Here is a 27,370-nt window from a genome sequence, read left to right as displayed (position 1 = left end):
TTGGTCAGGGCGTGAGTTGGGGTGGGTATTCTATGTTCTATGTTGTGTATTTCTTTGTGTTTGGCCGGGTGTGGTTCTCAATCAGAGGCAGCTGTCTATCGTTGTCTCTGATTGAGAACCATACTTAGGTAGCCCTTTTTTCCACCTGTCTTTGTGGGAAGTTTACTTTGTTTAAAGCACATTGCCTTTGAGCTTCACGGTTTGTTTTTGTAGTGTTTATTGTTTTGTTCGGCGTAATTTTTATTTAATAAATAAAATGTACGCTCACCACGCTGCACCTTGGTCCTCTCCTTACAACCGCCTTGACAGGGGGAAGCTTGCAAGCCGAAGAACACCATCCCAACCGTGAAGCACGGGGGTGGCAGCATCATGTTGTGGGTGTGCTTTACTGCAGGAGGGACTGGTGCACTTCACAAAATAGATGGCATCATGAGGAAGGAAAATGATATGGATATATTGAAACAACATCTCAAGACTTATTTCAGGAAGTTAAAGCTTGGTCGCAAATGGGTATTCCAAATGGACAATGACCCCAAACAATGACCCCAAAGTTGTGGCAAAATGGCTGAAGGACAACAAAGTCAAGGTATTGGAGTGGCCATCACAAAGCCCTGACCTCAATCCCACAGAAAATGTGTGGGCAGAACTGAAAAAGCGTGTGAGAGCAAGGAGGCCTACGAACCTGACTCAGATACACCAGCTCTGTCAGGAGGAATGGGCCAAAATTCACCCAATTTATTGTGGGAAGCTTGTTGAAGGCTACCCGAAACGTTTGACCCAAGTTAAACAATTTTAATACTAATTGAGTGTATGTAAACTTCTGACCCACTGGGAATGTTATGAATGAAATCAAATCTGAAATAAATCTTTCTCTCTACTATTATTCTGACATTTCACATTCTTAAAATAAAGTGCTGATCCTAACTGACCTAAAACAGGGAATTTTTACTAGGATTAAATGTCAGGAATTGTGAAAAACTGAGTTTAAATGTATTTGGCTAAGGTGTATGTAAACTTCTGACTTCAACTGTATATATATATACAGTATATACATATATAGTGTAGGGTATGTGTGTGTGTATATACAGTGGGGAGAACAAGTATTTGATACACTGCCGATTTTGCAGGTTTTCCTACTTACAAAGCATGTAGAGGTCTGTAATTTTTATCATAGGTACACTTCAACTGTGAGAGACGGAATCTAAAACAAAAATCCAGAAAATCACATTGTATGATTTTTAAGGAAATTATTTGCATTTTATTGCATGACATAAGTATTTGATCACCTACCAACCAGTAAGAATTCCGGCTCTCACAGACCTGTTAGTTTTTCTTTAAGAAGCCCTCCTGTTCTCCACTCATTACCTGTATTAACTGCACCTGTTTGAACTCGTTACCTGTATAAAAGACACCTGTCCACACACTCAATCAAACAGACTCCAACCTCTCCACAATGGCCAAGACCAGAGAGCTGTGTAAGGACATCAGGGATAAAATTGTAGACCTGCACAAGGCTGGGATGGGCTACAGGACAATAGGCAAGCAGCTTGGTGAGAAGGCAACAACTGTTGGCGCAATTATTAGAAAATGGAAGAAGTTGAAGTTGACGGTCAATCACCCTCGGTCTGGGGCTCCATGCAAGATCTCACCTCGTGGGGCATCAATGATCATGAGGAAGGTGAGGGATCAGCCCAGAACTACACGGCAGGACCTGGTCAATGACCTGAAGAGAGCTGGGACCACAGTCTCAAAGAAAACCATTAGTAACACACTACGCCGTCATGGATTAAAATCCTGCAGCGCACGCAAGGTCCCCCTGCTCAAGCCAGCGCATGTCCAGGCCCGTCTGAAGTTTGCCAATGACCATCTGGATGATCCAGAGGAGGAATGGGAGAAGGTCATGTGGTCTGATGAGACAAAAATAGAGCTTTTTGGTCTAAACTCCACTCGCCGTGTTTGGAGGAAGAAGAAGGATGAGTACAACTCTAAGAACACCATCCCAACCATGAAGCATGGAGGTGGAAACATCATTCTTTGGGGATGCTTTTCTGCAAAGGGGACAGGACGACTGCACCGTATTGAGGGGAGGATGGATGGGGCCATGTATCGCGAGATCTTGGCCAACAACCTCCTTCCCTCAGTAAGAGCATTGAAGATGGGTCGTGGCTGGGTCTTCCAGCAAGACAACGACCCGAAACACACAGCCAGGGCAACTAAGGAGTGGCTCTGTAAGAAGCATCTCAAGGTCTTGGAGTGGCCTAGCCAGTCTCCAGACCTGAACCCAATAGAATATCTTTGGAGGGAGCTGAAAGTCCGTATTGCCCAGCGACAGCCCCGAAACCTGAAGGATCTGGAGAAGGTCTGTATGGAGGAGTGGGCCAAAATCCCTGCTGCAGTGTGTGCAAACCTGGTCAAGAACTACAGGAAACGTATGATCTCTGTAATTGCAAACAAAGGTTTCTGTACCAAATATTAAGTTCTGCTTTTCTGATGTATCAAATACTTATGTCATGCAATAAAATGCAAATTAATTACTTAAAAATCATACAATGTGATTTTCTGGATTTTTGTTTTAGATTCCGTCTCTCACAGTTGAAGTGTACCTATGATAAAAATTACAGACCTCTACATGCTTTGTAAGTAGGACAACCTGAAAAATCGGCAGTGTATCAAATACTTGTTCTCCCCACTGTATATATATATATATATATATATATATATATATATATATATATATATATATATATATATATATATATATATATATATGCTACCGTTCAAGAGTTTGGGGTCACTTAGAAATATCCTTTTTTTTTGTTGAAAGAAAACCACATTTGTTGTCCATTAAAATAACATCAAATTGATCAGAAATACAGTGTAGACATTGTTAATGTTGTAAATGACTATTGCAGCTGGAAACGGCTGATTTTTTTTAATGGAATATCTACACAGACGTACAGAGGCCCATTATTAGCAACCATCACTCGTTTTTTCCAATGGCATGTTGTGTTATCTAATTCAAGTTGATCATTTTCATAGGCTTAGCACAGCTGAAAACTGTTGTTCTGATTAAAGAAGCAATCTTCAGTTTCTTGCCAATTTCTTGCATGGAATAGCCTTCCTTTCTCAGAACAAGAATAGACTGACAAGTTTCAGAAGAAAGTTCTTTGTTTCTGGCCATTTTGAGCCTGTAATTGAACCCACAAATGCTGATGCTCCAGATACTCAACTAGTCTAAAGAGGACCAGTTTTATTGCTTCTTTAATCAGAACAACAGTTTTCAGCTGTGCTAACATAATTGCAAAATGGTTTTCTAATGATCAATTAGCCTTTTTAAAATTATGAACTTGGGTTAGCTAACGCAACGTGCCATTGGAACACAGGAGTGATGGTTGCTGATAATGGGCCTCTGTACGCCTATGTAGATATTCTATTAAAAATCAGCTGTTTCCAGCTGCAATAGTCACTTACAACAGTAACAACATCGACACTGTATTTCTGGTCAAATTGATGTTAATTTAATGGACAAAAAATTTGCTTTTGTATCAAAAACAACGACATGTCTAAGTGACCCCAAACTTTTGAACGGTAGTGTGTCTGTCTGTCTGTCTGTCTGTCTGTCTGTCTGTCTGTCTGTCTGTCTGTCTCTCTCTGTCTGTCTGTCTGTCTAGTAATTTTAGATCAGCACTGAGATGAGAACCTGGTTTGCCTCTTCCTTCTAACATCTCTCCGCCCCTTTCCTCCTCTCCTCCCCCTCTCCACCCTCCCTCCTGTCCTCCCCCTCTCTACCCTCCCTCCTGTCATCCCCCTCTCCACCCTCCTCTCCTCCCCCTCTCCACACTCCCTCCTGTCCTCCCCCTCTCAATCCTCCACCCTCTCCTCCGCTCTCCTCTCCTCCCCATCACCTCCTCACCCCTCCTCCCCCTTCTTCCACCTCCTCTCCCCCCTCTCCTCCCCTCCTCTCCTTCTCCTCTCCCCTCTCCTCCCCCCTCTCCTTCTCTACTCTCCCACACCACCACTCCCCCTTCCCCTCCTCATCTATTCTCCCTCTCCTCTCCTCCCCCCTCTCCTCCCCCAGGTGCGTTTCCCCTCCCACTTCAGCTCTGACCTGAAGGATCTGTTGAGGAATCTACTACAGGTGGACCTGACCAAGCGCTATGGCAACCTGAAGAACGGCGTCAACGACATCAAGGGACACAAGTGGTTCGCCACCACTGATTGGATCGCCGTATACCAGAGAAAGGTGAGGGGTGGGGCCTAACTGACATGTAGGGTACAGTATACCAGATACAGGTGAGAGGTCTAACTGACATGTAGGGTACAGTATACCAGATAAAGGTGAGGGGTCTAACTGACATGTAGGGTACAGTATACCAGATAAAGGTGAGGGGTCTAACTGACATGTAGGGTACAGTATACCAGATAAAGGTGAGAGGTCTAACTGACATGTAGGGTACAGTATACCAGATAAAGGTGAGGGGTGGGGTCTAACTGACATGTAGGGTACAGTATACCAGATAAAGGTGAGGAGTCTAACTGACATGTAGGGTACAGTATACCAGATAAAGGTGAGAGGTCTAACTGACATGTAGGGTACAGTATACCAGGTAAAGGTGAGGGGTCTAACTGACATGTAGGGTACAGTATACTAGATAAAGGTGAGGGGTCTAACTGACATGTAGGGTACAGTATACCAGATAAAGGTGAGGGGTGGGGTCTAACTGACATGTAGGGTACAGTACACCAGATAAAGGTGAGGGGTCTAACTGACATGTAGGGTACAGTATACCAGATAAAGGTGAGGAGTCTAACTGACATGTAGGGTACAGTATACCAGATAAAGGTGAGAGGTCTAACTGACATGTAGGGTACAGTATACCAGGTAAAGGTGAGGGGTCTAACTGACATGTAGGGTACAGTATACCAGATAAAGGTGAGGGGTCTAACTGACATGTAGGGTACAGTATACCAGATAAAGGTGAGAGGTCTAACTGACATGTAGGGTACAGTATACCAGATAAAGGTGAGGGGTCTAACTGACATGTAGGGTACAGTATACCAGATAAAGGTGAGGGGTGGGGTCTAACTGACATGTAGGGTACAGTATACCAGATAAAGGTGAGGGGTCTAACTGACATGTAGGGTACAGTATACCAGATAAAGGTGAGGGGTCTAACTGACATGTAGGGTACAGTATACCAGATAAAGGTGAGGGGTGGGGCCTAACTGACATGTAGTGTACAGTATACCAGATAAAGGTGAAGGGTGGGGCCTAACTGACATGTAGTGTACAGTATACCAGGTAAAGGTGAGGGGTCTAACTGACATGTAGGGTACAGTATACCAGATAAAGGTGAGGGGCCTAACTGACATGTAGGGTACAGTATACCAGATAAAGGTGAGGGGTCTAACTGACATGTAGGGTACAGTATACCAGATAAAGGTGAGAGGTCTAACTGACATGTAGGGTACAGTATACCAGATAAAGGTGAGGGGTCTAACTGACATGTAGGGTACAGTATACCAGATAAAGGTGAGAGGTCTAACTGACATGTAGGGTACAGTATACCAGATAAAGGTGAGAGGTCTAACTGACATGTAGGGTACAGTATACCAGATAAAGGTGAGAGGTGAGGGGTCTAACTGACATGTAGGGTACAGTATACCAGATAAAGGTGAGGGGAGGGGTCTAACTGACATGTAGGGTACAGTATACCAGATAAAGGTGAGGGGAGGGGTCTAACTGACATGTAGGGTACAGTATACCAGATAAAGGTGAGGGGTCTAACTGACATGTAGGGTACAGTATACCAGATAAAGGTGAGGAGTCTAACTGACATGTAGGGTACAGTATACCAGATAAAGGTGAGGGGTCTAACTGATATGTAGGGTACAGTATACCAGATAAAGGTGAGGGGTCTAACTGACATGTAGGGTACAGTATACCAGATAAAGGTGAGGGGTCTAACTGACATGTAGGGTACAGTATACCAGATAATGGTGAGAGGTCTAACTGACATGTAGGGTACAGTATACCAGATAAAGGTGAGGGGTCTAACTGACATGTAGGGTACAGTGTACCAGATAAAGGTGAGGGGTGGGGTCTAACTGACATGTAGGGTACAGTATACCAGATAAAGGTGAGGGGTGGGGTCTAACTGACATGTAGGGTACAGTATACCAGATAAAGGTGAGGGGAGGGGTCTAACTGACATGTAGGGTACAGTATACCAGATAATGGTGAGAGGTCTAACTGACATGTAGGGTACAGTATACCAGATAAAGGTGAGGAGTCTAACTGACATGTAGGGTACAGTATACCAGATAATGGTGAGAGGTCTAACTGACATGTAGGGTACAGTATACCAGATAAAGGTGAGAGGTCTAACTGACATGTAGGGTACAGTATACCAGATAATGGTGAGAGGTCTAACTGACATGTAGGGTACAGTATACCAGATAATGGTGAGGAGTCTAACTGACATGTAGGGTACAGTATACCAGATAATGGTGAGAGGTCTAACTGACATGTAGGGTACAGTATACCAGATAATGGTGAGAGGTCTAACTGACATGTAGGGTACAGTATACCAGATAAAGGTGAGGAGTCTAACTGACATGTAGGGTACAGTATACCAGATAATGGTGAGAGGTCTAACTGACATGTAGGGTACAGTATACCAGATAAAGGTGAGGGGTCTAACTGACATGTAGGGTACAGTGTACCAGATAAAGGTGAGGGGTGGGGTCTAACTGACATGTAGGGTACAGTATACCAGATAAAGGTGAGGGGTGGGGTCTAACTGACATGTAGGGTACAGTATACCAGATAAAGGTGAGGGGAGGGGTCTAACTGACATGTAGGGTACAGTATACCAGATAAAGGTGAGGAGTCTAACTGACATGTAGGGTACAGTATACCAGATAAAGGTGAGGGGTCTAACTGACATGTAGGGTACAGTATACCAGATAAAGGTGAGGGGTGGGGTCTAACTGACATGTAGGGTACAGTATACCAGATAAAGGTGAGGAGTCTAACTGACATGTAGGGTACAGTATACCAGATAAAGGTGAGAGGTCTAACTGACATGTAGGGTACAGTATACCAGATAAAGGTGAGGGGTGGGGTCTAACTGACATGTAGGGTACAGTATACCAGATAAAGGTGAGGGGTCTAACTGACATGTAGGGTACAGTATACCAGATAAAGGTGAGGGGTCTAACTGACATGTAGGGTACAGTATACCAGATAAAGGTGAGGGGTCTAACTGACATGTAGGGTACAGTATACCAGATAAAGGTGAGGGGTCTAACTGACATGTAGGGTACAGTATACCAGATAAAGGTGAGGGGTCTAACTGACATGTAGGGTACAGTATACCAGATAAAGGTGAGAGGTCTAACTGACATGTAGGGTACAGTATACCAGATAAAGGTGAGATGTCTAACTGACATGTAGGGTACAGTATACCAGGTAAAGGTGAGGAGTCTAACTGACATGTAGGGTACAGTATACCAGATAAAGGTGAGGGGTCTAACTGACATGTAGGGTACAGTATAACAGATAAAGGTGAGGGGTCTAACTGACATGTAGGGTACAGTATACCAGATAAAGGTGAGAGGTGAGGGGTCTAACTGACATGTAGGGTACAGTATAACAGATAAAGGTGAGGGGTTAACTGACATGTAGGGTACAGTATACCAGATAAAGGTGAGGGGTCTAACTGACATGTAGGGTACAGTATACCAGATACAGGTGAGGGGTCTAACTGACATGTAGGGTACAGTATACCAGATAAAGGTGAGAGGTCTAACTGACATGTAGGGTACAGTATAACAGATAAAGGTGAGGGGTCTAACTGACATGTAGGGTACAGTATACCAGATAAAGGTGAGGGGTGGGGTCTAACTGACATGTAGGGTACAGTATACCAGATAAAGGTGAGGGGTCTAACTGACATGTAGGGTACAGTATACCAGATAAAGGTGAGGGGTGGGGTCTAACTGACATGTAGGGTACAGTATACCAGATAAAGGTGAGGGGTCTAACTGACATGTAGGGTACAGTATACCAGATAAAGGTGAGGGGTCTAACTGACATGTAGGGTACAGTATACCAGATAAAGGTGAGGGGTCTAACTGACATGTAGGGTACAGTATACCAGATAAAGGTGAGAGGTCTAACTGACATGTAGGGTACAGTATACCAGATAAAGGTGAGGGGTCTAACTGACATGTAGGGTACAGTATACCAGATAAAGGTGAGGGGTCTAACTGACATGTAGGGTACAGTATACCAGATAAAGGTGAGAGGTCTAACTGACATGTAGGGTACAGTATACCAGATAAAGGTGAGGGGTCTAACTGACATGTAGGGTACAGTATACCAGATAAAGGTGAGGGGTCTAACTGACATGTAGGGTACAGTATACCAGATAAAGGTGAGGGGTCTAACTGACATGTAGGGTACAGTATACCAGATAAAGGTGAGAGGTCTAACTGACATGTAGGGTACAGTATACCAGATAAAGGTGAGAAGTCTAACTGACATGTAGGGTACAGTACACCAGATAAAGGTGAGGGGTCTAACTGACATGTAGGGTACAGTATACCAGATAAAGGTGAGGGGTGGGGCCTAACTGACATGTAGGGTACAGTATACCAGATAAAGGTGAGGGGTCTAACTGACATGTAGGGTACAGTATACCAGATAAAGGTGAGGGGTGGGGTCTAACTGACATGTAGGGTACAGTATACCAGATAAAGGTGAGGGGTCTAACTGACATGTAGGGTACAGTATACCAGATAAAGGTGAGGGGTCTAACTGACATGTAGGGTACAGTATACCAGATAAAGGTGAGGGGTGGGGCCTAACTGACATGTAGTGTACAGTATACCAGGTAAAGGTAAGGGGTCTAACTGACATGTAGGGTACAGTATACCAGATAAAGGTGAGGGGCCTAACTGACATGTAGGGTACAGTATACCAGATAAAGGTGAGGGGTCTAACTGACATGTAGGGTACAGTATACCAGATAAAGGTGAGAGGTCTAACTGACATGTAGGGTACAGTATACCAGATAAAGGTGAGGGGTCTAACTGACATGTAGGGTACAGTATACCAGATAAAGGTGAGAGGTCTAACTGACATGTAGGGTACAGTATACCAGATAAAGGTGAGAGGTCTAACTGACATGTAGGGTACAGTATACCAGATAAAGGTGAGAGGTGAGGGGTCTAACTGACATGTAGGGTACAGTATACCAGATAAAGGTGAGGGGAGGGGTCTAACTGACATGTAGGGTACAGTATACCAGATAAAGGTGAGGGGTCTAACTGACATGTAGGGTACAGTATACCAGATAAAGGTGAGGGGTCTAACTGACATGTAGGGTACAGTATACCAGATAAAGGTGAGGAGTCTAACTGACATGTAGGGTACAGTATACCAGATAAAGGTGAGGGGTCTAACTGACATGTAGGGTACAGTATACCAGATAAAGGTGAGGGGTCTAACTGACATGTAGGGTACAGTATACCAGATAAAGGTGAGGGGTCTAACTGACATGTAGGGTACAGTATACCAGATAATGGTGAGAGGTCTAACTGACATGTAGGGTACAGTATACCAGATAAAGGTGAGGGGTCTAACTGACATGTAGGGTACAGTATACCAGATAAAGGTGAGAGGGTTAACTGACATGTAGGGTACAGTATACCAGATAAAGGTGAGGGGTCTAACTGACATGTAGGGTACAGTATACCAGATAAAGGTGAGGGGTCTAACTGACATGTAGGGTACAGTATACCAGATAAAGGTGAGGGGTCTAACTGACATGTAGGGTACAGTATACCAGATAAAGGTGAGAGGTCTAACTGACATGTAGGGTACAGTATACCAGATAAAGGTGAGAGGGTTAACTGACATGTAGGGTACAGTATACCAGATAAAGGTGAGAGGGTTAACTGACATGTAGGGTACAGTATACCAGATAAAGGTGAGAGGTCTAACTGACATGTAGGGTACAGTATACCAGATAAAGGTGAGGGGTGGGGCCTAACTGACATGTAGGGTACAGTATACCAGATAAAGGTGAGGGGTGGGGTCTAACTGACATGTAGGGTACAGTATACCAGATAAAGGTGAGGGGTCTAACTGACATGTAGGGTACAGTATACCAGATAAAGGTGAGGGGTGGGGTCTAACTGACATGTAGGGTACAGTATACCAGATAAAGGTGAGGGGTCTAACTGACATGTAGGGTACAGTATACCAGATAAAGGTGAGGGGTCTAACTGACATGTAGGGTACAGTATACCAGATAAAGGTGAGAGGTGAGGGGTCTAACTGACATGTAGGGTACAGTATACCAGATACAGGTGAGGGGTCTAACTGACATGTAGGGTACAGTATACCAGGTAAAGGTGAGGGGTCTAACTGACATGTAGGGTACAGTATACCAGAGAAACGTGAGAGGTCTAACTGACATGTAGGGTACAGTACACTTCCAGGTAACTTTCTCAAGATGCCAGGTTTTCCAGAAAGCCCCTTTGAGCAAGGCACTTAACCCTCATTTCTTCTGTAAGTCGCTCTGGATAAGAGCGTCTGCTAAATTAATGTAATGTAAACAAATGTATTGATATGTTTGAATATGATAATTATACGGGAATCTGGTTTAGTAAAAGGCTAAAATTATTGTTTGATATATTTTTCAATATTTATGTATTTTTCCTCATCCTCTGTGTGTGTGTGTGTGTGTGTGTGTGTGTGTGCGCGTGTGTGTGTGTAGGTGGAGGCCCCGTTCGTTCCTAAGTTCAAAGGCCCAGGTGACACCAGCAACTTTGAGGAGTACGAAGAGGAGGAGATCAGAGTCTCCATCAGTGAACAATGTGCCAAGGAGTTCACTGACTTCTAGACCCAACCAGAGAGAGAGGGATTGAAGGAAGAAGATAGAGAAGGAAGGAGGGAGAGAGAGGGAGAAGGAAGGAGAGAGGGAGAAGGAAGAAGGGAGGGAGAGAAGGAGAGAGAGGGAGAAGGAAGAAGGGAGGGAGAGAGAGGGAGAAGGAAGAAGGGAGGGAGAGAAGGAGAGGGAAGGAAGGAGTGGGAGAGGGAAAAGGAAGGAGAGAGAGAGGGCGGCGGAAGAAGAGAGGGAAGGAGGGAGAGAGGGAAGGTAAACTGGAGTACTGTCTCCTGTTGAATCACAAGCACCAGCTACGAGAGGGAGGGAAGAAGAGAGGGAGAGGAAGATACGGAGAGAAGAAGAGAGAGGAGAGTAAACCAGCAGTGTTGCCTTTTCTGTCCCATATGTGTTTTTTCTACTGTTATTTATTTATTATTTAGTCTCTTTATATGTTTCATCCTTTATGGAGTGTTGGAGTGGGACCTGTCTCTATAACAACTGTCTCCTAGCTACCATATTGGGACAGATACCTGTCTCTGTAACAACTGTCTCCTAGCTACCATATTGGGACAGGGCCATTCTCTGTAACAACTGTCTCCTAACTACCATATTGGGACAGGCACCTGTCTCTATAACAACTGTCTCCTAGCTACCATATTGGGACAGATACCTGTCTCTGTAACAACTGTCTCCTAACTACCATATTGGGACAGATACCTGTATCTGTAACAACTGTCTCCTAACTACCATATTGGGACAGATACCTGTCTCTGTAACAACTGTCTCCTAACTACCATATTGGGACAGATACCTGTCTCTGTAACAACTGTCTCCTAACTACCATATTGGGACAGATACCTGTCTCTGTAACAACTGTCTCCTAACTACCATATTGGGACAGATACCTGTCTCTGTAACAACTGTCTCCTAACTACCATATTGGGACAGATACCTGTCTCTGTAACAACTGTCTCCTAACTACCATATTGGGACAGGCACCATTCTCTGTAACAACTGTCTCCTAACTACCATATTGGGACAGATACCTGTCTCTGTAACAACTGTCTCCTAACTACCATATTGGGACAGGCACCATTCTCTGTAACAACTGTCTCCTAACTACCATATTGGGACAGATACATGTCTCTGTAACAACTGTCTCCTAACTACCATATTGGGACAGATACCTGTCTCTGTAACAACTGTCTCCTAGGTACCATATTGGGACAGGCACCATTCTCTGTAACAACTGTCTCCTAACTACCATATTGGGACAGATACCTGTCTCTGTAACAACTGTCTCCTAACTACCATATTGGGACAGATACCTGTCTCTGTAACAACTGTCTCCTAACTACCATATTGGGACAGATACCTGTCTCTGTAACAACTGTCTCCTAGGTACCATATTGGGACAGGCACCATTCTCTGTAACAACTGTCTCCTAACTACCATATTGGGACAGATACCTGTCTCTGTAACAACTGTCTCCTAACTACCATATTGGGACAGATACCTGTCTCTGTAACAACTGTCTCCTAACTACCATATTGGGACAGGCACCATTCTCTGTAACAACTGTCTCCTAACTACCATATTGGGACAGATACCTGTCTCTGTAACAACTGTCTCCTAACTACCATATTGGGACAGATACCTGTCTCTGTAACAACTGTCTCCTAACTACCATATTGGGACAGATACCTGTCTCTGTAACAACTGTCTCCTAACTACCATATTGGGACAGGCACCATTCTCTGTAACAACTGTCTCCTATCTACCATATTGGGACAGATACCTGTCTCTGTAACAACTGTCTCCTAAGTACCATATTGGGACAGGGCCATTCTCTGTAACAACTGTCTCCTAACTACCATATTGGGACAGGGCGATTCTCTGTAATAACTGTCTCCTAACTACCATATTGGGACAGATACCTGTCTCTAACAACTGTCTCCTATGTACTAGGCTACCATATTGGGACAGATACCTGTCTCTGTAACAACTGTCTCCTATGTACTAGGCTAGCATATTGGGACAGATACCTGTCTCTGTAACAACTGTCTCCTATGTACTAGGCTAGCATATTGGGACAGATACCTGTCTCTCTAGCAACTGTATCCTATGTACTAGGCTAGCATATTGGGACAGATACCTGTCTCTAACAACTGTCTCCTATGTACTAGGCTAGCATATTGGGACAGATACCTGTCTCTGTAACAACTGTCTCCTATGTACTAGGCTAGCATATTGGGACAGATACCTGTCTCTGTAACAACTGTCTCCTATGTACTAGGCTAGCATATTGGGACAGATACCTGTCTCTCTAACAACTGTCTCCTATGTACTAGGCTAGCATATTGGGACAGATACCTGTCTCTGTAACAACTGTCTCCTATGTACTAGGCTAGCATATTGGGACAGATACCTGTCTCTGTAACAACTGTCTCCTATGTACTAGGCTAGCATATTGGGACAGATACATGTCTCTCTAACAACTGTCTCCTATGTACTAGGCTAGCATATTGGGACAGATACCTGTCTCTGTAACAACTGTCTCCTATGTACTAGGCTAGCATATTGGGACAGATACCTGTCTCTGTAACAACTGTCTCCTATGTACTAGGCTAGCATATTGGGACAGATACCTGTCTCTGTAACAACTGTCTCCTATGTACTAGGCTACCATATTGGGACAGATACCTGTCTCTGTAACAACTGTCTCCTAACTACCATATTGGGACAGATACCTGTCTCTCTAACAACTGTCTCCTATGTACTAGGCTAGCATATTGGGACAGATACCTGTCTCTGTAACAACTGTCTCCTATGTACTAGGCTAGCATATTGGGACAGATACCTGTCTCTGTAACAACTGTCTCCTATGTACTAGGCTAGCATATTGGGACAGATACCTGTCTCTGTAACAACTGTCTCCTATGTACTAGGCTACCATATTGGGACAGATACCTGTCTCTGTAACAACTGTCTCCTAACTACCATATTGGGACAGATACCTGTCTCTGTAACAACTGTCTCCCATGTACTAGGCTAGCATATTGGGACAGATACCTGTCTCTGTAACAACTGTCTCCTATGTACTAGGCTAGCATATTGGGACAGATACCTGTCTCTGTAACAACTGTCTCCTATGTACTAGGCTAGCATATTGGGACAGATACCTGTCTCTGTAACAACTGTCTCCTATGTACTAGGCTAGCATATTGGGACAGATACCTGTCTCTGTAACAACTGTCTCCTAACTACCATATTGGGACAGATACCTGTCTCTCTAACAACTGTCTCCTATGTACTAGGCTAGCATATTGGGACAGATACCTGTCTCTCTAACAACTGTCTCCTATGTACTAGGCTAGCATATTGGGACAGATACCTGTCTCTGTAACAACTGTCTCATATGTACTAGGCTAGCATATTGGGACAGATACCTGTCTCTAACAACTGTCTCCTATGTACTAGGCTAGCATATTGGGACAGATACCTGTCTCTGTAACAACTGTCTCATATGTACTAGGCTAGCATATTGGGACAGATACCTGTCTCTAACAACTGTCTCCTATGTACTAGGCTAGCATATTGGGACAGATACCTGTCTCTGTAACAACTGTCTCCTATGTACTAGGCTAGCATATTGCTCCACACATACTGGGATGTGTTCTGAATGGCCCCCTGTTCCCTATATAGTGCACTACTTTTCACCAGACCAGGTTCTACACACCCCAGACCCCTATGGGTTCTACACACCCCAGACCCCTATGGGTTCTACACACCCCAGACCCCTATGGGTTCTACACACCCCAGACCCCTATGGGTTCTACACACCCCAGACCCCTATGGGTTCTGGTCAAAGGTAGTGCACTCTAAAGGGAATAGGGTGCCATTTGTGACAAACACACAATACTCTGCACTCACCTCCCCCATATAGTCTACACACCCCACCCTCCCCCTCTCCTACCTTGTCCTTGTGTTAATACATACACTCAACTGTACACTTCTGTCTTGACACGAGTTCCGTTCAGATGAATAATAATAATAATAAGCCACATAGCAGATGCTTCTATCCAAAGCCACGGTCAGGTGTTCTGTTGTCTGGTTGTGCCCGGCGGGAGTTGAACCTCTATCCAAAGCCACGGTCAGGTGTTCTGTTGTCTGGTTGTGCCCGGCGGGAGTTGAACCTCTATCCAAAGCCACGGTCAGGTGTTCTGTTGTCTGGTTGTGCCCGGCGGGAGTTGAACCTCTAGTGCCGTGATGCTCGTATCAACTGAGCGTTGTGGAACCAGTTCATGTTCTGCCTTCTGAATGACCTGCATTCCTTTTCTCAAATCCGGCCCAGTAGTTTACTCATTCTCACGTTAAACACATCAGAACTCATTTGACATCTTGTATTAGAAAGTGTAATTACATTCTCTAACTCTGTTGTCCAGGATTGAAAATACCATTATATTATCATTATTATTATTATTATTATTATTATTACATTGTCTTAACACTCTTCTCCTTTGAATACAATTTGTAAGTCGCTCTGGATAAGAGCGTCTGCTAAATGACTTAAATGTAAATGTAAATACAATTCCATATTCTCTTCTACTCTTTAATGTTGTGTACCGTCGCCTAATATCATAGGGCACGTCCCAAATGACACCATATTCCCTACTTAGTGCACTACTTTTGACCCAGACCTATAGAGCTCTCTGGTCAAGAGTAGTGCACTACTTTTGACCCAGACCCTATAGAGCTCTCTGGTCAAGAGTAGTGCACTACTTTTGACCCAGACCCTATAGAGCTCTCTGGTCAAGAGTAGTGCACTACTTTTGACCCAGACCTATAGAGCTCTCTGGTAAAGAGTAGTGCACTACTTTTGACCCAGACCCTATAGAGCTCTCTGGTCAAGAGTAGTGCACTACTTTTGACCCAGACCCTATAGGGTTCTCTGGTAGAGAGTAGTGCACTAAGTAGGGCACAGTGTTCCATTTGGGACGTAACCGTGGACAGCTGTTTATCTCCTCCATCACAGTCTCCTCAATGTATTTCCAGGTCATCCTCCTCTCAGCCGTGGACAGGCACAATGCTGGTGTATATATATATATATATATATATACTATATACATACTGTTGCACTTTCTAGGAAAATACATAAGGCCTATAGTCTTTTTAAACCATATGACTGGGGTTGCACAATTCTAAAGTCCCTGGTTTTCCATAAATCCTGGTTGGAAGATTCCTGTAAATATGAGGGAATGAGCAGGAAATCCGGGACTCCTTCCACCAGGATTTGTGTAAAAACTGAGAATTTGGGGAAAGTTCTGGACCGCAGCAGCCCTATCTGATCCTCAGCACTGCGAAGGGAGGTGTTTAAAGACACTATCTAATACCACCACATGAAAAACAAAACTATAAAACACAAAGTGTAATATTTTGCAACTTGAGTATCAGTACAATAAAGTTTTACTTAAAATGACCAACACAAGAGATTGTGTGTGCTGTTTTGTTTGCGTGGTGTAGCCCAGTTTTTCCCATCCCGCTCGTTGTGGGTTCAGTGTACCAGATAAACGCCCAGACATTTGACCACTTTGTTGTATCCCTGAACTAGTTCACCTTGGTGCCTAACTGTAGAATAGATCAGACTGGCTGGGGCTCCCTGAGGAGAGGTCTGAAAACCACGGGGACACACACACCTGTATACCTATTCAATCCATCTTTTATATTTAATTAGAGACCAACGGACTCTGTATAGGCCTATGAGACGCTTTTCCTGTAAGACAGTTTAGCCTTGAGGTGAGAGAATGCAGCAGTCTCCTAATGCAGTCATCCAGCCAACTGTTGGATCTTTAGTCTGGACTCTGGAGAGACCCGCCGAAGACGTGTTCATATGCAGAAATACTAAATAATACAATTTCCAAATCTGTGTATGTATTACAACCAATAAAAGCGTGTTCACGGTTCCCAAAAGCAGCGGGAATGTGAACAAAGAGCGATCTGCTTGAGATGCGCAAAAAAAACGAAAAAAACGCTACCTTAAATAAGCTACCGTCCGCGTATGTCTGCTGTGGGTGAACTGAAGGGGACGCAATCTTCGTCAGTCCACCTTAAGCGCACAATGTGGCCAACGCAGGCGCACATCGAGGCTTCCGTTCTTCATTCTCCGCTCTGCCGGGCTCGCTCTCTGCTCGCACTGGGTCGGTATAGGAGAGCGTTTTACAGCGTCACTTCAGAAACAACAAGAGAGAAAAGACGCACTCGGCCAAACCCAAACTCAACCGCTGGGAAAACAACAACAAAAATGTCCGAATCCAAGTACCGGGACTGGATCCTCGAGACCATCGACTCTCTACGCTCACGGAAAGCCCGACCGGACCTTGAGAGAATATGTCGTATGGTCCGGAGAAGACACGGCTCGGATCCAGACAGAACCCGGGAGGAACTGGAGAAACTGATCCAAGAGCAAACAGTGCTCAAAGTTAGCTACAAGGGCTCCATATCCTACAGGAATGCGGCGAAGGTGCAGAGAAAGAGTCGAAAGAAGAGTGACTTCACGCCGGATAACGGCGGCGGTAGCGAGGTGGAGGGAGAGAAAGCCATACACTCCAGTTTGAACAACAACGGGGACAGCGCGCACAGCTTTACCGACCTAGAGGAGGTGGAGAGCCGGGACCGAGAGGAGGATTCTGTCTCCGAGCCGAGTGAGTACCCAGACCCCCGGCCCGAAACTCCGGGTCTCACCTCCGAGAAAAAACAAAAGCTTTTTCCACTGAATAGCGGAAACGGCCCTGGCTGTTGCCCGGGTTGTGGCGAAACGGGCTGTGCTGAAACGGGCTGTGCTGCCGGGAGAGGCTGCAGTGGGAAAGCAAGTGCGTCAAAAGACAAGAGATTAGGAGAAAGAGGAGGAGGAGGAGGGCAGGAGGGGGGTGGCAGCAGCCCTTTGGCCGGCAACCACGAAACAAAACCGGGCCAAGATGGGAGCGGCGCTCCGAGCAAAGCAAAGGGGGTCTGTGGTGGCGCAGGGGGGGTGGAGACGGCGGGGCAGGAGGGCAGCAGTAGCTGCGTTGGTGTTGCTGCTGAAACGGAACATAAAATTTGCCAGGGAAGCGCCAGTTCATGTTCCAGCAGCAACAGCCACCTCATGCGGCCGAAACAGCTTCAGCCAGCATCCCCACTTGTCAAACCCAAACTCCGGGCCGGCCGATGTGAGGGGAACCCGTGGGTCGGGGGCAGCGGGCAGACCAGCTCGGATTTGGGCGAAAGACTGATCGCCTCCGTCCGCAGACTAGCCGAGCAGAACCGAGCCTCCGCGTTAAGAGGGGAGACCCGCGGGGGCCACAAGCCCCTGGGACTGAAGGAGATCCTGGGCTACCTGACCAGCCAAGACGGCCTCTCATCTGAGGGTAAGCTGACCCGCAACAGGGTCAAGGTGGTTCTGGAGAGAGAGGTGGCGAGAGGTCGGCTGCGGAGGACCCGGTGTGGGAACATCACTCTCCCGGTGAGGGGAGTGGAGGCAGCCCCCGCGAAGCCAACCGGCCCCGCTAACAGACTGCTTAAGAGCGCACTGCAGGATAAGCACATTGGGAAAAAGGTAACTTAATATTTCCAACACGTCCTATAGCCTAGACTACACAGAGAGAGGGAGAGCAGAATAGACTCACTACACCCTGTCTGCTTATGAATTAATGATCAATATATCAAAACAACGCAGACAGACGTCTTTCTCTTTTCTCCCTGGATGGAATCCCTGTTTCTCTCTCATTCAGCCTAACTAAGCTAAATCACATGTAAAACTATTCTGAAGGCAAATCTATCATTTGGCCCTAAATTAATCTTGGGTTTAAAATGACGTTTCTGGGTCTGGTGTGTTTTGTGTGAACGGTAGCCAATGGTAACGTCAACCAGAGCGCCCGCAGAACAGACATCCTGATTCTTGTCCTCGACACGCAACTGTGTCTCGCTGCCTGCTCGCTGTTTCCTACAGGGCTCCACTGCCATCCAGGCAGCACAAAAGGTGCGGGCTTTCAACAGTGCGCTCTCGTCTGTTCGCGTCTCTTGTTCCAGATTCACCGCACACACAGGAGCACGTCGAGAGAGGGCGACCAGAATATGCTGTCGTGGTTTCTCTGTGTTTGGCGCGGTGAAAGTTCGGCTATAGGCTACCGTCCCTATATCATAGACTGTGTCTAGCTGGCTGTAAATTATGCAGACAGACGGACGGACGGGGGCGTTACGCGGTTAATTCGGTGGAATAGTTTGAGAAAATGAAAGCAGACTTTCCACGTCGGAAAGTCTGTCTGCGCCAAGCCTTTATTCACATCGCAGCAGCTTGTGTTTCCCCCCCCCCCGTTATAATCTTCTTAGTTCCGTTCTTTTCTCTCTCCCTCAATCCCCGCCTCTATCTCTCATGTTTCGTTCCTCATTACGCCCTTCCTAGGCGGCTACCTTTTTCTAACCGAACAAACGCACGCTCTCTCTCTCTCTCTCCCTCTCGCTCTCTCTCGGTGATGTAACTGTAACCATATGCACACCCAGTCACCAAGCCAGACTCACTGATTCTCTCATGAAAGGTTATATTGATTGTAAAACCGAGCGGGCAGTGCGTGTATTTAAGCCGAACACGGGACTGTTGTGGCGGGTGCAGCGCTGTCGGTGCAGCCGGTCGCTGCCTGGGCCATTACAAAGGACGCGCCGCCTGCGCTTAACTCGAGCTGCGCTGCCGCTCTCTAATGAAGCAGTGGACAAAAGAGGTCGCAGTAATGTAGGGAGGGAGAGAGCAACAAACACGCGCACGCCAAAGTATGATGCAGCCTATTTCGCTACTATACATTAAACGAGTGAGCGACTGTTGGCTACCTAGTTATATAGCCTGTTTCCTGAAAATAAAGAAATGTCTGACTGTATGTCACATATTCCTCTCTGTTAACTCTGATATTTCATACTATGCTGAAACTGTAAAACCTGCAACTGAATTCTTTCTCTCTCTGAACCCCCCCACCCCTCTCTCTCTGTCTCTCTCTCTGAACCCCCCCTCTCTCTGAACCACCCCTCTCTGTCTCTCTGTCTCTCTCTCTGAACCCCCCCCCCCTCCTCCTCTGTCTTCCCAGGAGGTGAAAGAGGAGGAGCCAATGGAGACAGAGAGTGGAGAGGAGGAGGAGGATGAAGAGGAGAAGGGAACAGGGGATGCTGAGGATGGGGGGCAGAGTGACACCCAAGCCTCAGGGGGTGAGGAGGGTTCTAAGGGGGTGACTTGCCCTGCCCCGGTTCCCATGGAAACGGAACCCAGGAATGGTGATGACATCGCTGGAGGTTCTGAGGGACAGGCGGGGGTGAAGCAGGAGGACAAACAACCAGAACACACAACCAATACTGTCTCTCCAGACCAGATACACACAACCAATACTGTCTCTCCAGACCAGATACACACAACCACACAGGTATAGGCTTCCCCTTCACATCTCTCTATCTATGTATTTGTCTCTGTTTGTCTGTTTCTTACTTTTGGTTTCTCTTTTTCATATTGAGTAATTTCCTGGGGGAAAATCTCTTTCTCTGTCTGTCTCTGTCTGTCTCTGTCTGTCTCTCTCAATTCAAGGGCTTTATTGGGATAGGAAACATATGTTAACATTGCCAAAGCAAGTGAAATAGATAATAAACAAAAGTGAAATAAACAATAAAAAATTAACAGTAAACATTACAATCACAAAAGTTCCAAAAGAATAAAGACATTTCAAATGTCAAATTATGTCTATATACAGTGTTGTAATGATGTGCAAATCTCTCTCTCTCTCTCTCTCTCTCTCTCTCTCTCTGTCTCTCTGTCTCTCTGTCTCTCTGTCTCTCTGTCTCTCTCTCTCTCTCTCTCTCTCTCTCTCTCTCTCTCTCTCTCTCTCTCTCTCTCAGGATCAGAATGTGGTACAGTCAGAGCGAGAGAGCCACACTTCCTCTGTCCACAACCACAACTGTGAGTTCTGCTTTACAACGCCTGAGTGTGTGGGAGTGCATGTGTGTGCTGTGCTAACCACTCTCCTCTTTTCCAGCAGGTTCGGCCTATAAGACAGAGGTGGGTGTGTCCTCCTGTCTCCTCACCCCCACCGCCTCACCCAGAGACTCTGGTCTGGCAGAGGAGAGAGGGATGAACGGAGGAGTGTGAGTATCACCTCAGAGAGCGAGAGAGAGAGAGAGAAAAGGAGGTAGGAGGAGAGAGAGAAGGGAGGAGCAGATGAGAGACAGAGGGGATGAATGAAGCAAGGAGAGTCAATATATTTCACATGAATGAGAGAGGAGTAAATGAGGAAGTCTGAGTGAGCTGGAGGAAAGAGGGATGAGGGAGGAGCAGATGAGTGTATGGGATGAAGGAGGGAGGGACGGAGGTAAGAGAGTGTGTATAAAACATGAAAGTATAGTCTCGTCCTTTTAACTAAATGACAGTTACAAGTTGCAAACACTTAAATTCTCTCCTCTCACTCTCTTTACCCCCCTATCTCCCCCCCCCCTCTTTTTCTAGGTTTGTGAAGTCTGAGCTGGGCAGTCTAAACCCAGTCAACTGGACAGTGTCTGACGTGGTCAGTTATTTCACGTCAGCAGGGTTTCCAGAACAGGCCTTAGCCTTCAGGACTCAGGTGAGATGAGACAGGCAGCAGGGTGTCCATAACAGGCCTTAGCCTTCAGGACTCAGGTGAGATGAGACAGACAGCAGGGTTTCCAGAACAGGCCTTAGCCTTCAGGACTCAGGTGAGATGAGACAGACAGCAGGGTGTCCAGAACAGGCCTTCAGGACTCAGGTGAGATGAGACAGACAGCAGGGTTTCCAGAACAGGCCTTCAGGACACAGGTGAGATGAGACAGGCAGCAGGGTGTCCATAACAGGCCTTCAGGACTCAGGTGAGATGAGACAGACAGCAGGGTTTCCAGAACAGGCCTTAGCCTTCAGGACTCAGGTGAGATGAGACAGACAGCAGGGTTTCCAGAACAGATCTTAGCCTTCAGGACTCAGGTGAGATGAGACAGACAGCAGGGTGTCCAGAACAGGCCTTCAGGACTCAGGTGAGATGAGACAGACAGCAGGGTGTCCATAACAGGCCTTCAGGACTCAGGTGAGATGAGACAGACAGCAGGGTTTCCAGAACAGGCCTTCAGGACACAGGTGAGATGAGACAGGCAGCAGGGTGTCCATAACAGGCCTTCAGGACTCAGGTGAGATGAGACAGACAGCAGGGTTTCCAGAACAGGCCTTAGCCTTCAGGACTCAGGTGAGATGAGACAGACAGCAGGGTTTCCAGAACAGGCCTTCGCCTTCAGGACTCAGGTGAGATGAGACAAACAGCAGGGTGTCCAGAACAGGCCTTCAGGACACAGGTGAGATGAGACAGACAGCACGGTTTCCAGAACAGGCCTTCAGGACACAGGTGAGATGAGACAGGCAGCAGGGTGTCCATAACAGGCCTTCAGGACTCAGGTGAGATGAGACAGACAGCAGGGTTTCCAGAACAGGCCTTAGCGTTCAGGACTCAGGTGAGATGAGACAGACAGCAGGGTTTCCAGAACAGATCTTAGCCTTCAGGACTCAGGTGAGATGAGACAGACAGCAGGGTGTCCAGAACAGGCCTTCAGGACTCAGGTGAGATGAGACAGACAGCAGGGTGTCCATAACAGGCCTTCAGGACTCAGGTGAGATGAGACAGATAGCAGGGTGTCCAGAACAGGCCTTCAGGACTCAGGTGAGATGAGACAGACAGCAGGGTTTCCAGAACAGGCCTTAGCCTTCAGGACTCAGGTGAGATGAGACAGACAGCAGGGTTTCCAGAACAGGCCTTCGCCTTCAGGACTCAGGTGAGATGAGACAAACAGCAGGGTGTCCAGAACAGGCCTTCAGGACACAGGTGAGATGAGACAGACAGCACGGTTTCCAGAACAGGCCTTCAGGACACAGGTGAGATGAGACAGGCAGCAGGGTGTCCATAACAGGCCTTCAGGACTCAGGTGAGATGAGACAGACAGCAGGGTTTCCAGAACAGGCCTTAGCGTTCAGGACTCAGGTGAGATGAGACAGACAGCAGGGTTTCCAGAACAGATCTTAGCCTTCAGGACTCAGGTGAGATGAGACAGACAGCAGGGTGTCCAGAACAGGCCTTCAGGACTCAGGTGAGATGAGACAGACAGCAGGGTGTCCATAACAGGCCTTCAGGACTCAGGTGAGATGAGACAGATAGCAGGGTGTCCAGAACAGGCCTTCAGGACTCAGGTGAGATGACACAGACAGCAGGGTTTCCAGAACAGGCCTTAGCCTTCAGGACTCAGGTGAGATGAGACAGACAGCAGGGTTTCCAGAACAGGCCTTAGCCTTCAGGACTCAGGTGAGATGAGACAGACAGCAGGGTGTCCAGAACAGGCCTTCAGGACACAGGTGAGATGAGACAGACAGCAGGGTTTCCAGAACAGACCTTCAGGACTCAGGTGAGATGAGACAGACAGCAGGGTTTCCAGAACAGGCCTTAGCCTTCAGGACTCAGGTGAGATGAGACAGACATCAGGGTTTCCAGAACAGGCCTTAGCCTTCAGGACACAGGTGAAATGAGACAGACATCAGGGTTTCCAGAACAGGCCTTAGCCTTCAGGACACAGGTGAAATGAGACAGACAGCAGGGTGTCCAGAACAGGCCTTCAGGACTCAGGTGAGATGAGACAGACAGCAGGGTTTCCAGAACAGGCCTTCAGGACACAGGTGAGATGAGACAGACAGCAGGGTTTCCAGAACAGGCCTTAGCCTTCAGGACTCAGGTGAGATGAGACAGACAGCAGGGTGTCCAGAACAGGCCTTCAGGACTCAGGTGAGATGAGACAGACAGCAGGGTTTCCAGAACAGGCCTTCAGGACTCAGGTGAGATGAGACAGACAGCAGGGTTTCCAGAACAGGCCTTCAGGACACAGGTGAAATGAGACAGGCAGCAGGGTGTCCATAACAGGCCTTCAGGACTCAGGTGAGATGAGACAGACAGCAGGGTTTCCAGAACAGACCTTCAGGACTCAGGTGAGATGAGACAGACAGCAGTGTGTCCAAAACAGGCCTTAGCCTTCAGGACTCAGGTGAGATGAGACAGGCAGCAGGGTGTCCATAACAGGCCTTAGCTTTCAAGACTCAGGTGAGATGAGACAGACAGCAGGGTGTCCAGAACAGGCCTTAGCCTTCAGGACTCAGGTGAGATGAGACAGAAAGCAGGGTGTCCAGAACAGGCCTTAGCCTTCAGGACTCAGGTGAGATGAGACAGACAGCAGGGTTTCCAGAACAGGCCTTCAGGACTCAGGTGAGATGAGACAGACAGCAGGGTTTCCAGAACAGGCCTTCAGGACACAGGTGAAATGAGACAGGCAGCAGGGTGTCCATAACAGGCCTTCAGGACTCAGGTGAGATGAGACAGACAGCAGGGTTTCCAGAACAGACCTTCAGGACGCAGGTGAGATGAGACAGACAGCAGGGTGTCCAGAACAGGCCTTAGCCTTCAGGACTCAGGTGAGATGAGACAGGCAGCAGGGTGTCCATAACAGGCCTTAGCTTTCAAGACTCAGGTGAGATGAGACAGACAGCAGGGTGTCCAGAACAGGCCTTAGCCTTCAGGACTCAGGTGAGATGAGACAGAAAGCAGGGTGTCCAGAACAGGCCTTAGCCTTCAGGACTCAGGTGAGATGAGACAGAAAGCAGGGTGTCCAGAACAGGCCTTAGCCTTCAGGACTCAGGTGAGATGAGACAGAAAGCAGGGTGTCCAGAATAGGCCTTAGCCTTCAGGACTCAGGTGAGATGAGACAGAAAGCAGGGTGTCCAGAATAGGCCTTAGCCTTCAGGACTCAGGTGAGATGAGACAGAAAGCAGGGTGTCCAGAACAGGCCTTAGCCTTCAGGACTCAGGTGAGATGAGACAGACAGCAGGGTGTCCAGAACAGGCCTTCAGGACACAGGTGAGATGAGACAGAAAGCAGGGTGTCCAGAACAGGCCTTCAGGACACAGGTGAGATGAGACAGACAGCAGGGTGTCCAGAACAGGCCTTAGCCTTCAGGACTCAGGCGAGATGAGACAGACAGCAGGGTGTCCAGAACAGGCCTTCAGGACACAGGTGAGATGAGACAGACAGCAGGGTTTCCAGAACAGGCCTTCAGGACTCAGGTGAGATGAGACAGACAGCAGGGTGTCCAGAACAGGCCTTCAGGACTCAGGTGAGATGAGACAGACAGCAGGGTTTCCAGAACAGGCCTTAGCCTTCAGGACTCAGGTGAGATGAGACAGACAGCAGGGTTTCCAGAACAGGCCCTAGCCTTCAGGACTCAGGTGAGATGAGACAGACAGCAGGGTTTCCAGAACAGGCCTTAGCCTTCAGGACTCAGGTGAGAGGAGACAGACAGCAGGGTGTCCAGAACAGGCCTTAGCCTTCAGGACTCAGGTGAGATGAGACAGACAGCAGGTGTCCAGAACAGGCCTTCAGGACTCAGGTGAGAGGAGACAGACAGCAGGGTTTCCAGAACAGGCCTTAGCCTTCAGGACTCCGGCGAGATGAGACAGACAGCAGGGTGTCCAGAACAGGCCTTCAGGACACAGGTGAGATGAGACAGACAGCAGGGTTTCCAGAACAGGCCTTCAGGACTCAGGTGAGATGAGACAGACAGCAGGGTGTCCAGAACAGGCCTTCAGGACTCAGGTGAGATGAGACAGACAGCAGGGTTTCCAGAACAGGCCTTAGCCTTCAGGACTCAGGTGAGATGAGACAGACAGCAGGGTTTCCAGAACAGGCCTTAGCCTTCAGGACTCAGGTGAGATGAGACAGACAGCAGGGTTTCCAGAACAGGCCTTAGCCTTCAGGACTCAGGTGAGAGGAGACAGACAGCAGGGTGTCCAGAACAGGCCTTAGCCTTCAGGACTCAGGTGAGATGAGACAGACAGCAGGTGTCCAGAACAGGCCTTCAGGACTCAGGTGAGAGGAGACAGAAAGCAGGGTGTCCAGAACAGGCATTAGCCTTCAGATCACCAGGGAGCATCAGAGATACAGCTATCACACCTGACAACCCTTTAGCAGTGCGACATAGCTGTAGTTACTGTGTCGTTACTGTGTCGGTACTGTGTCGGTACTGTGTAGTTACTGTGTCGGTACTGTGTAGTTACTGTGTCGTTACTGTGTCGTTACTGTGTCGTTACTGTATTGGGTAACTACTATGTGTCTTATCTAGAACTACTTACTATGTAACTACTCTGTGTACCTACTATATTATAACTTTGTAACTAAATATATTCTGTATCTCTCTCTCCACCCAATCAGGAGATAGATGGGAAGTCCCTCCTCCTGATGCAGCGTAACGATGTCCTGACAGGCCTGTCAATCAGGCTAGGCCCCGCCCTGAAGATCTATGAGCGCCATGTGAAGGTTCTGCAGAGAACACACTTTGAAGAGGACGACTGATGACTTTACCTGGAGACACACACACACACACTCCTCCTCTCTCAGCTTTAACTATGGAACATTCCAATCCCTAAACCCTGACCCCTGAACTCTAAACTGACCAACCCTCTCCCGGACTCAACTCTCCTCTCCTCCTTCATCCAGCTCTCCTCTCACATCCCCCTCTCCTGGACTCAACTCTCCTCTCCTCCTTCATCCAGCTCTCCTCTCACATCCCCCTCTCCTGGACTCAACTCTCTTCTCCTCCTTCATCCAGCTCCCCTCTCACACCCCCCTCTCCTGGACTCAACTCTCCTCTCCTCCTTCATCCAGCTCCCCTCTCACACCCCCCTCTCCTGGACTCAACTCTCCTCTCCTCCTTCATCCAGCTCTCCTCTCACATCCCCCTCTCCTGGACTCAACTCCCCTCTCCTCCTTCATCCAGCTCTCCTCTCACATCCCCCTCTCCTGGACTCAACTCCCCTCTCCTCCTTCATCCAGATCTCCTCTCACATCCTCCTCTCCTGGACTCAACTCTCCTCTCCTCCTTCATCCAGCTCTCCTCTCACATCCTCCTCTCCTGGACTCAACTCTTTGGGAGAGAACACACAGAGAGAGAGGGGGGGGAGAGAACACACAGAGAGAGGGGGGGGGGGGAGAGAACACACAGAGAGAGGGAGAGGGGGGGAGAGAAGACAATGGAATAGAGAATCCTTGGATTTTATACCTGATGATGTTTTGACGGACTGACCACCAAACAGAGACGAAGAAGAAATGGGGAAAGAGAAGAGAAGAAGAGATGTCCCCCTGTTGCTATTGAATGTGTTTAACAGGCTTTGGTCTGGCATGTGTTTATTTGAGGTACAGTTCTGCTTTGACCTTTGAACCTTTTAGAAGGACATTAGCCACTGCTTTAGACTCCTGAACAATCAACCAATTACCTGATCAGCGGCTGTCAGTGAAACATTGGCTACATTCCAATTCTCTTGAAGTGTGTACATGTACCCCCTGGTGGATTTAAAAGGCATGGAATGGTTACAGTATATG

The 27,370-nt window shown here is 47.3% G+C and overlaps 2 protein-coding genes across 3 annotated transcripts in view; both read left to right on the top strand.

The window, feature by feature from the left end:
* Positions 1 to 10,938, top strand: part of LOC139568221 (cAMP-dependent protein kinase catalytic subunit alpha-like) — a 37,989-nt gene extending 27,051 nt beyond the window's left edge. Inside the window, exons 9-10 of the mRNA XM_071389968.1 lie at positions 4,079 to 4,243; positions 10,791 to 10,938. Of these exons, the coding sequence (XP_071246069.1) occupies positions 4,079 to 4,243; positions 10,791 to 10,916 (291 nt within the window). The 3' untranslated portion in view covers positions 10,917 to 10,938. The remainder of the gene's footprint in view (positions 1 to 4,078; positions 4,244 to 10,790) is intronic.
* A 6,061-nt stretch (positions 10,939 to 16,999) lies between these two features.
* Positions 17,000 to 26,954, top strand: LOC139568220 (sterile alpha motif domain-containing protein 1-like). Of its 2 annotated transcripts, none has more exons than XM_071389966.1 (6): positions 17,000 to 18,492; positions 20,009 to 20,338; positions 20,805 to 20,865; positions 20,942 to 21,050; positions 21,409 to 21,523; positions 26,204 to 26,954. In XM_071389966.1, the coding sequence occupies exons 1-6, from the start codon at positions 17,020 to 17,022 to the stop codon at positions 26,342 to 26,344; spliced, it is 2,229 nt and encodes a 742-aa protein (XP_071246067.1). In that variant the 5' UTR covers positions 17,000 to 17,019; the 3' UTR covers positions 26,345 to 26,954. The 2 variants fall into 2 exon arrangements, with proteins under 2 accessions (XP_071246067.1, XP_071246068.1); XM_071389967.1 differs by having other exon boundaries at positions 17,003 to 18,492; positions 20,945 to 21,050.
* The last annotated feature ends 416 nt before the right edge of the window (positions 26,955 to 27,370 follow it).

Source organism: Salvelinus alpinus, chromosome 2 (assembly GCF_045679555.1).
Source record: "Salvelinus alpinus chromosome 2, SLU_Salpinus.1, whole genome shotgun sequence".
NCBI lineage: Eukaryota > Metazoa > Chordata > Actinopteri > Salmoniformes > Salmonidae > Salvelinus > Salvelinus alpinus.
The sequence above is the reverse complement of the archived record's forward strand: the minus strand, read 5'-3'. Positions and strand labels throughout refer to the sequence as shown.

Excerpts from the sequence above, each read along its gene's own strand:
- LOC139568220 (XM_071389966.1), top strand. The coding sequence starts at position 17,020 with ATGTGGCCAACGCAGGCGCACATCGAGGCTTCCGTTCTTCATTCTCCG. Across the intron at positions 18,493-20,008 it reads ATAAGCACATTGGGAAAAAG|GAGGTGAAAGAGGAGGAGCC; the intron begins GTAACTTAATAT and ends CTGTCTTCCCAG. Across the intron at positions 21,051-21,408 it reads AGAGGGATGAACGGAGGAGT|GTTTGTGAAGTCTGAGCTGG; the intron begins GTGAGTATCACC and ends CTCTTTTTCTAG.